Source organism: Eucalyptus grandis, chromosome 3, assembly GCF_016545825.1.
Source record: "Eucalyptus grandis isolate ANBG69807.140 chromosome 3, ASM1654582v1, whole genome shotgun sequence".
In the NCBI taxonomy this organism is placed as follows: Eukaryota; Viridiplantae; Streptophyta; class Magnoliopsida; order Myrtales; family Myrtaceae; genus Eucalyptus; species Eucalyptus grandis.
The window spans coordinates 41502128-41513503 of NC_052614.1; the positions used below are offsets into that span (position 1 = coordinate 41502128).

Sequence of the window (11376 nt, forward strand, 5' to 3'; positions counted from 1 at the left end):
GACGAAATGCAGCTGCTTACTGTTGACCCTTTCAAAGGCCACTTGAGATGACAACATAGAGGGAAATTCCGATGTATTTGCTGCAACAGAAGGAGTGAAGGCTGAGATGGATCAAGAGAAATGCAGAGCTGAAAACTGCTGGCGGCAGGTGCTGATGAGAGATAGTGAGGTTAAAATTGAGCCCAAGATTCCAAGGCCCGGGAAAGCTAGAAGCCCGCCCATCTCTATTTTTCTCTCTACTCTCTCTCCCGTCTAACGTGGAACTTTGAGAGCGCACGTGCGCGATGGAAGCAATTCAGCGCGAGGAGATATCCCTAGAATCTGCCGAGCTAGATTTTTGTAACTGAATGGATTGTGATGCTTATATTTTTCTTTCCGAGAGTAAGGGACCACACTGGAACACTCAAAAACCGCTTGCATTCCAGCGGGGGAGAGAGAGAGAGGAGCCATTGGGAGAACACACACCTCAAAAACGAGAGATACAGCACAAAATATATATATATATATATATATATATATATATATATATATATATATATATATCCTCCTTTCTCCACCACACCTTCGATATTATTGTGTAAAGTAAACAGTTAAACAAAAATAAATAGAACGGTAAAATAAATCAAACACCAGATTTATGTGGTTTGATCGGATAGAAAGTAGTAATTATTTCAATTATATATGAAGTGATAAAACAGAAATCAAAACTATATTCAAATTACTCAAACACCCTTATATTTTCCGAGCCCTATCTACACTCATTAATTCACATAGTATTTAACCTCATAGCCTAATAATTCCTCACAAAATAATAATTAAATCTCATAAATAAATTTATAAATTTTGCCACAAAATTTAATCCGTTTCAGCATTAAAATTATGAATGCAATTCCACAAAGAAAATCATGGGAAAACCTCACCAAGCTCTTGTCGAAAAGGATCCATCACCAATTTTTCGTGACCACTATAGCAACCCACGAATACATATCTAATTGCATATGTACTCTACCCACAAAAAAGCAAAAGCCCTTGCAACCCACGCATTGAATATTCTGAAACAAAAATAGGAAATTTTTTCCTCCAGCGACTTGGACTCCAATATTGACTTTCCTTCTGACGGTCAAAGTCCACTGTCATTTGGATTCCAATGTTGAATAAGCAATAACCATTTTATTTCTAGTCAGAACTATTATTCTGTTTTTGAAAATAAATTTGGAACATAAATTTATTTGATAATGCAATTTCAATTTTTCTATTTTTGAAACAAAATTTTAGCTTGGAATAAAAATGAGAAGTAGATTTTTATTTTATTTCTCTATTCTTGGAATAAAAATGAGAAATAAACTCTTTTCATTATTCACCCTCGCTACTAGTCGGCCGCCAACTTACTACTACCCAAGGCTTGCAACCATCGTCACCATTCACTACCATTGCCATTCATCACCGCCACTTGAGAGAGGGAAATTTTGTGTTGTTATCATGCAAATTTCTATTATGGAAACAAAAATTTCTATCATTATCAAACACATATTCTTACTCAAAATTTGTCCGAGAAATAGAAATAGAAAAATCAATTTTTGGAACAAAAACTAATTATTGAAATGGAATAGTTATCATTCACGCTAGAATTTCATGGTAGACATTCACAAATATTGAACTTTCGGACCTTCCTTTAATTCATCTCCGGTTGCTTCATTTACGGGCTCAAAATCAAGATATATTTTAACAATCTCCATATTGACTTAACATTTGAACCAAGTCACACTAGTGTCGTTAAACATATGAACTTTACTATTGTTGGGATGCACATAAGAGTTATATCAAAGAAGTCTTATATTGAAAAATTGGTATGGTGTATTATAGCAAGTAATATTTCCTAGCTGGCCCATAATTTATTGACTAAAATTTTTGAGTGAAAGTAAGTCCAATTGAATATGTTAACAAATTCAAACATAGGTCATCTCTTGGAGATCTCTCTAGGTGTAGGTATTGGACTTTTTGTTACGAGCTTTCAACATACTACTCTCCCACAAGCCCTCATGGCTCAATTGCCACAAATATCTTTCAAGTGTAAACCTCACTTGAACTTCACCATTGCCGTACTCCACTTGCACCTTTAATTGCTTCATAAGGATTTTACGAGACAACCTCATTTACCACAAATAAAGCAAAACTATTGTTGCATCCGTATTTGTGAGGAGATCCAACACGCATCTTAGTAACCATTGGCTTTATAGGCTCCAACTATCTATAAGCACTGTGTCAACTACTTCACTAATACGTGTTACCTAAATAGTTCCTCATTGCACCTCCACTTTGAGCTAAACACCATCTAGATTCGCATTAACACTGCTATAATCAGTGTTATCCATAAATATTGGAGATTTGTCAAATGTAATTTCTTTGTCGATAATAAGTGAATTTAATTTCGGGCACTATAACCGGTAAACCCGCTCACCTTATACATAGCCTAAGACATGCAATTTCTTAACTTCCTATCGAGTTTACCATCACTCACTTGAAAATATTATGAGTAACGAAACATTCTAAGAGCATAATAAACTATAACATTACCTAACTAAACCTCTTCGAGAGTCCAACATATAATCACAGTCGATGAGGATCTATTTACTAGCTAGCTTGTTGTGCTGTGTATATGATAGATATCCTCTATCTCTATTAGCATTATAAAGCATTTTATGGACCACCTCTAATAACAATGTGCTCATCAACTCTACAACATGACATGATTCATTGGCATTGGTACAATGTCTCACCATACCTTCCTTTATGCAAAATTCGTTTTATAGCTCCATGTAGAACTCCATACTATTGTCAAGCTATATATGATTGATCATCTTCCTTGTTTCCTTTTCAATCAAATATCTCAATCGCTTGATCTTGACAATAGCATCATATTTGTGCCTAAGCATAAACATCCATGTCCTCATGATAGCCTACGAACATCCAAATGAATCAACTTCGCAATCTCTGTGATTTCTCTAATAATTTTTTAAACTGCACTTTCCATTGTTTGTTTAAGTATAGCATTTGCATATTTAGTTCATTAGTCACAAAATCATACAGTAGATTCCTCTCATCTAGAAACTTCGGGCTTCTCTAACCAATATGTCCCAAAGGCATAAACCAAAATTCAGATTCTTGAATAGATGGATATGATGTCTTTGTAGCGAAATCTATCACTATCTCGTCTTGAAGCACATACAAGTCATTGTGCTTGATTTTTATTTTTTCATTATCATGAAAGCACATCGAACAACCTTTTGAAGTATATTGATACCTAATTGAATCCAAAGCTCTTAAAGAACTTGATTTTTTTCATTATCACCAAAGCATATCGAACAGCTTTCTAAAGTATATTGATACTTGGATTGAATCCAAAGCAAAGTTATTCTTCAACTCTAGCACATGCCTCACTCGAATTTATGTCTTCATAATACCATCATGCATTTTTATGCTAACATCACCAACACCCATTGAACTTAGTGTTGTTTCCCAATTGCACTTTTACCATTATGCATGCATTGATAAATAGAAAACCAATTCCTATTTGGTCTAGCATTAAACGAACAATTAGAATCCTTAATTTGTCCATTAAACGACAATTTTTAGTGATAAACAAGACATAATCAACATTATCCAAATTATAGTGTGTTACGGTTGCAATATCATCTATAGGCTAAACTCTAATTTTCTTACCATTCTTATTCTTTAGATTAACACAATCCCCTTTAAGATGTCCCCTCCAGCTACAACTTCTAGCAATGCGCGTGAAACTTTAAAAATTCCTCATTTTAAACTCCCATGTCTCTTTGAAAAGAAAATTCCCATAATTTCACAACATTCTAGACTACTATTTTTACGTAATTTCACAACTTAACAACCCCTAGATTGAACCTAGAAACTCGTAATTCACATGAATCCGAATTTAGGGCTTAACTCTGAAAATTCCTCCTGATTAAATGAACAAAAAGTACGACTCCTTTCCAGACACTATGAAACGGAGTTAATCCGTCTTGTCCTTGTCTCCGGAGCTTGTAGGCACGAATGCTCTTTTGCTTCTTTTTCTCCTTCCTTTCTTTTCCTTTTCCTTCTTTCTTCTTTGTAATCGTGCCCAACTTTTCTACCGTTTTTTTCTAGCCCACCCCTTGTTGACAAGCTTGTCGTTTTCTGTGTCTTTCTTAAACTCAAATGGTTACATTCAGTGTATCATTGATTGGAAAATCAAGAGAGTGATTGAAGATCGAATATTAAAGCTCGATATCTACGAGGACTTTCATATTCTAGTTCAAGCAAAATAAAAAGGAATGCTGATTTTCCAACTTTATTTGTGAAAAGGACACAAGTTGTCTCATTCGCTGGGGTCTTCTGGTTGTCTCGGTACACTTTAGTTGCATTTAACGCGTCAGAAACTCTCACACGTAGAATAAAGAGACGCTTGAGATATTTAATGCTCCAAAGAAATCTAACGCGACAAAGTCTGCCAAATTCTACTTCACCAAACATGCGAGAAGATAAGCGTACGAGTTACTTGGTCGTTTTCTGCAGAGAGAATCTCTACGATATCAAAAAGCTATCGCCCTGTTTTTTCACTCTGCTTCCCACACTCGGCCTAAAAGCACAGAGGAAGCAATCAATGGATGTGGAAGAACAGAAACAGCATTTGAAGTCACTCCTGTTAGCGGTTCCCCAGGAGAAGGCAGCATCCACATTGGGGAATGGATTCAAGAAAGACGAGATTTTCTCGGAAATGAAGCAGCAACTGTCATTGGCTGGGCCATTGGTATCGGTGAACCTGATGATATATTGTTTGCAGGTGATCTCGGTGATGTTTGTGGGTCATCTTGGAGAGCTAGCACTTTCCGGGGCTTCCATGGCCACGTCATTCGCTTCTGTGACTGGCTTTAGCATGTTGGTAAGACCCAACAATTCTTCCTCTATTAATCTTGAGATAAACCAACTAAGAGATGAAAGACTTTTAGAATTGGAAAGTAGCATCATACTATGTCACTTCTATGAAAGTTTTCTTCCAGGATATTATTATCTTGAAAGATGTATAGTGCCACTTCTATTATTGACATGATTATAGGAGTTCTCTTTCCTGTTGAATAAACAGAGTTTAGCAATTGTTAAATCAATTAAGACTGCATGCGGGCCTGCTTTCCAAGTACCATGTATAGATTGCCCGTCTATTAACCTTAGCTCATTTTCAGATTATTGCAGTTTGGCAAAGATTGATCTACTGAATATATTATCTCTCAATAAGCGCAGTGTGCTAAATGTGTGATTCTCTTCCTTCTAGCTAGATTTAGCAATGCCAAGATTGGAAACTTAACATTGGTGTTTGCCACAAATCAGCACAATTGTTAACTGCACTTAAAAAAAAAAAGATTGTTAGGGATCCTAGTCCGAAAATGAAATAGATGAAAGAATTTCCTTGTTCAGATTCCTGAACCGGATATAAGTTGAGTGAAATATGGCCACACACTCCTAATGCTCCTAGCAACCTCATTTGGGTTCCTAGGATATAGTGACAAACTTCTTGAATTTCATTTTGGGACGTCTAATTTGCTCCAACCACCATCTTAAAGATGCTTGGTCCATGACAGATAGGAATGGCAAGTGCATTGGATACATTTTGCGGTCAGTCTTATGGAGCTAAGCAATACCACATGCTTGGTATACACAAGCAGAGGGCCATGATCGTTCTCCTATTGGCTAGCATTCCACTAGCTATCATTTGGGCCAACACTGGCCAAATCCTTCTATTCTTCAAGCAAGATCCTCAGATATCAGCGGAGGCAGGATCTTACGCTCGATTCATGATCCCTAGCATTTTCGCATTTGCGCTTCTGCAGTGCCAGATAAGGTTTCTGCAGACGCAGAACAATGTCATTCCAATGATGATCAGTTCAGGAACCACCACATTTCTGCATATTTTCATATGTTGGTTTCTGGTGTTCAAGTCAGGACTCGGAAACAAAGGCGCTGCTTTGGCAAATGCTATCTCGTACTGGCTAAACGTGCTGTTACTGGCAATATATGTTAGAATTTCACCGTCTTGCAAAAGAACTTGGACTGGTTTCTCCAAGAAGGCCTTTCATGGGATTCCTGAATTTCTGAAATTAGCAATTCCTTCTGCTGTCATGAACTGGTAATTCTCTAGCTTTTATGCTTCTCCTAGTTCACTTTTGTCATAAACTATATTATAAAAGATGAAAAACTTGCGGGACAGTATACGAAACAAATGATGGTCATAATTCTTTTTCAGAATCATCAATGGGCTGCCAAACTTTTTATTCTAGTTTATGTTCAGGATGTGATTTTTATGACTTCGAAGGGATACATTTTCTTTATTAATTGACTCTGGCACTATTCCTTGTACAATATCGACATGGGTCTCCATGATTCTGTAGCTCGAAGCAATCATGATGTTTTTGTTTGGTTCTTTGCCTGCAACAGCTTCGAGACTTGGTCCTTTGAAATGATGGTCTTATTATCAGGATTTCTTCCCAACCCAAAACTCGAAACATCAGTCCTCTCAATCAGGTGCATCAGTACTTTGTGTCAACAAGAGCCAAAAAAGTTGCTAACCTCTTGGCATCAGTTCTTATCATTTTCAAACAATGTGAACTTAGTATCCTGTGCTTGTTTCAGCCTGAATACCTGCTCCTTGGTTTTCATGATACCTCTAGGACTCAGTGGCTCAATAAGGTAATCTTAACTGGTTAACCTTTATTTAATTCAGTGGATCCTGCAGACGATGTAGCTAGTCCACAGTCTCACCCTTTCTTGGCCTTATTGTTGGCAGCACGAGAGTTTCAAATGAATTGGGTGCTGGAAGACCACGAGCAGCTCGTTTGGCAATTTATGTTTCCTTAATGATGGTCACCACGGAAGGCTTGCTTGCTGGTGTTCTCATGATCTTCTGTCGAAGGGCGTGGGCCTACCTCTATAGTACAGAAGAAGAAATAGTGAATTATGTGGGAGATATATTGGTACTAATCGCAACTTCCCATCTTATCGATGGCATTCAGTCCGTGCTTTCAGGTATGCACGAAGTTTGCTTATAATTACAGTTTAATGGTGCACCTGACCTAGTTTAACTTTAACAACTTATTCTGACAATTAGGGAGGGCAGATGGAGAATGTGCCAAATCTCAAATATGTTCAAGTTAAAGCCGATTAGTACTTCGACTTTTTTTATGCTATATGTTTCATTTTTTTAAGGCATTGCAAGAGGATGTGGATGGCAAAAGATTGGAGCTGTCATCAATTTGGGTGCCTACTATTTGCTGGGTATTCCAGTGGCCGTATTCTAGCTTTTGTCTGTCACTTTGGTGGAAAGGTATTTACCTTACCATTCTGCTGCAAAACGTCCTTTCCTTTCATTGTAACTGGTAGTCAATCCGATATTCCTATAATTGCTTTTTCTTCTTATCGAGCTGTAGGGCCTCTGGACGGGGATTATAGTTGCACTCTTTGCGCAAGCATTGTTACTTGCGATCCTAACAGGATGTACCGATTGGGAGAAAGAGGTAAGTTACAGTGAATCGATAAATGGAATGTTTTTACCATGTAAAGTATTATCCGATATATGGTTGGTGCTTGACATTTGGCATTGTTGCAGGCAAAGAAAGCCACTGACAGAGTCCATAGCGCCGCTGGATCGTTGTCATAAAGCTACGGTGAAGAAATATCGCCGTTGGAACCGGACGATAGACTAAAGACACTCCGGTTCCTGGTATTGAAACGTAGTGCGAATTGATGAAATAAGACGTACTCATCCCTCTGGATCTCATGCTGCCGCCCATGAGGAAGAGCCACATGTGGAACTCCTGCCAAAAGTCAGAAACAAATGTCAAATCGGTAAACCGCAAGTTTGACCTCAGAAATCCCTTTATGAGGATCTCTGTCGCATTCTCAACCCTTATGTAACATTTGTTTGACACACCCAAGCAAAACTCTACGATCAGTTCGTACCTACTTAATTGTCTTTTCTATATACTTTTCTATCAAAGCTCTCAATTATCTAATCATGACAATAGCATTATACTTGTGCCTAAGCACAAACATTCACATCCTTCTCGATTAGTCATCCACAACTGTCGGTATAAATCTAGCACCCTTCCTCGAAGGAAATTATGATAGCCTACAAATATTCAAGTGAATCAATTTTGTAAATTCTATAGTTTCTCTGATGATTGTATTGAACTGCACTTTCTCCCATTTGTCTGAGTCACCGCACTTGTATACATTCAATTCATTAGACACATAATCACACATCGGATTCTTTTCACTCAAAACTTTCAGGCTTTTCTTGCCAATGTGTCCTAAATGCATCAAGTAACAATTTAGGCTCTCGAACAGATGCATATAACTTCTCTATGGCAAAATCCATCACACTCACCTTAAAGCTCATGTAGGCCATTTTGCTTGATTTTTTTAATTATCACCGGGGTACCTCGAACAACCGTTAGAACTTCACCTTCCAGAAGATAAACACCACTGAATCTAAGACACTTCAAGAAATCTAATTATTTTTAAATTTTGGGACATGCCTCACTCCAATCAATGTCTTTATGATACCATCATTCATTTTGATTCTAACATCACAAGCACTCATAATATTGCACTTTCCCAACTACACTTTATCATTATTCATGCATTAATAAGTAAAAAAACAACGTTTATTTGGTGTAGCATGAAATGAACAAGCATAATCCATAATATATCTATCAAATGACGAATAACCTATGATAGATAAGACATAATCAATATTATTTGAATTGTATTAAGCTACAATCACAACATTATTTGTAGATTAAAATCTAATTCCCTTACCCTTCTCATTCTCCAACTTAAGGCAATTCCTTCTTGCCATAACTCCAATAGACAACACCACCAGTTGTAGACTGACTACATATGATCAAATTTATACCACTTCTATAAATATGATTACTAGTTGTTCCTCTACTTTCACCTACTAAAATAGTATATGTAGGTTCATTAGATTCTCTCCTACGAATATCTTCACTCGGAAGCAAGTCATGAACCTCATCAAATGTCAAGCTTCTTGGCCTAGAGGATTACTAACGACAGTGACAATAGTATTCCAACTATTAAGCAATTAAGATAATAGAATCAAAACACACACCTCATCATCAAAGTCAAAATCAACTAAACTCAACTAACTAACAATCACATTGAATTCATTTATATAATAAGCAATTAACTCACGATCGCCCATCTTTAAGTTAAATAGGCATTGTATCAAATAGACCTTGTTAATCAAAAAAGGCTTCTCGTATGTCTAATAGAGCCTTCATCAGCCCATAGTAGTCTTCTTTTTAACGATGTTAAACTTAACATTATGAGCCAACGTCAACCGACTAACATCCAAAGCTTGTCTGTCCAATGATTCTCAATCAGCTTGCTTCATCAACTCTGACTTCTTCTCAAATAGGAGTAAGTGCAGATTTCTTTGGTATTGGTAATCCTCAATTTGCATCTTCTAGAAACTAACATCCTCCCATCAAATTGTCCATTCTCACTAGTTCTGCATCATCTCCATCGATTTGCTTAGCTCAGTTAAGTCTAATGCTTATACCAATTGTTGCAAAAAATAAGCAATCAAACAACAATTAAATAGAATAAGAAAATAAATTGGATGCCCGTTTATGTGATTCAATCGAAGTGACCTACATCCACGTGGACAACAAAGAATGCTATTATATATTAAGTGATATAACAAATATTACAATCACATGAATCAATCAGATAACTTCGGTATTTCCCAACTCTTAATTACATTCACTAAATTCAAACAGAATTTAACCCCATTATTTTACACGATTAATCTCTCAATCTCAAAGGAATTCACAAATTTTATCCTAAAATTTAATTGGCTTCAACACTAAAATTATTAGTGTAGTTTTACGAAGAAAATCAACAGAAAACCCACACCAAGCACTCGGTCAAAGTCGCTTCACCAATTCTTCGTGAGCAGCCCACGAGTACATATTTAAATATATATGCGCTCTGCCCGTCAGAAAAGTAAACGCCCTAAGAACGCACGCATTGAATATTCTGAATTGGAAATAGGAAATTTGTTTCCTCTTCCGACTTGACTTTCCTTTTTACGTTGAAAGTACCACTTTAGACTCCAATGCTGAACAGGAAATTTAGATTTCCATGGTGGAAGACAACAAATATTCAACTTTCGGACTTTACATTAATTTATCTTGGGTCGCTTTCGTTCATTGGCTCAAATTTTAGGCATATTTTGACAAACTCTCTTCTACCCTGTTCTCGGGCACATTTGGCGAGGAGCTTGAATTGCAGCTTCCGTTGTCTCTATCACCGATTCCATTCTTAGAAACTTTCTTTGGTGGTTGTTGGGAATAACGGATCCCCGAAAAGCAGATTCGACACTAAATCGAACCCCTAAAACGAATGCGGAAGACAAGCCCGGGAAAATCACGTATCACCGATCCTAAAGCACACCACGGGATTCGAGCGTACCTTGCTAGCCACAGATTAGACACCGACGCCGATAAGAGGAAGAGAATTTGTCCCCGTTCGATCCGATGACGCCTGAAGGGAAGAAAAACGTTGCCTTGTGCTACTGTTTTCTTTTTCTTTGGAGAGAGAGTGAGGGAGAGGGAGACGTACGGCATTAATTATGCCAAAGGGCACGTTCTCCCTCTCTCTCCTCCTTTATATATGTCCCCTCTAATAAACAAACGTACCCCTTCGTCCATGGGCCCTAATCCTGTGGGCCGGGCTTTTAGGCCCAACATGGGCGGACAGGCCAACTTAGGCCCATCACTATAAATAAAACCATCATCTCCCACTCGCACATGGTGGGTCGAACAGGATTCTCTTTACCTCTCTTCAACATTCATACCGGTGAATAATCCGTGCAACCAGCATACTTTGAGAGCTCGTTGCTATGCATCTGTTAGGAATATATAGCGGCTCATAATGGGCGTCTCACTCTGAGAAGATTTAGTATGCAGTACCCTAGATCGATCGATCACATTTATATCTATCTTGATCTCTTTTAAACAATGATACATATATTTGTATTCACAATTATAATTATCACAAAGACAGTCATAATTGGTCGACCAGTGAATACAAAACTACAATGTGATTCCCCAAAATCGATCTTCCTCTTTCCTTCAAACTCTCAATTTCAGTTCAGCTTGCTTTTCTAGAAATTTCCCATTAGATCGAATCAACTCATGACCATTGGCAACATCCTAAGATAGTAAACACTAAATAAAAATCTTGAGAATAAGTAAAAGTCATGAGGGCACTAAAATTGAGGAACTCTTTTCCTCAAGAGTC

The 11376-nt window shown here is 37.4% G+C and overlaps 1 protein-coding gene across 1 annotated transcript; it reads left to right on the top strand.

The window, feature by feature from the left end:
* Positions 1-4621: 4621 nt before the first annotated feature.
* LOC104437435 (protein DETOXIFICATION 16) lies at positions 4622-8003 on the top strand. The gene is given in 9 exon segments (XM_010050372.3): positions 4622-4936; positions 5631-6175; positions 6484-6570; positions 6679-6735; positions 6833-7071; positions 7252-7326; positions 7329-7369; positions 7473-7559; positions 7652-8003. Coding segments are annotated over 9 exon segments (1461 nt in total). The 5' UTR covers positions 4622-4657; the 3' UTR covers positions 7703-8003.
* Positions 8004-11376: the final 3373 nt, after the last annotated feature.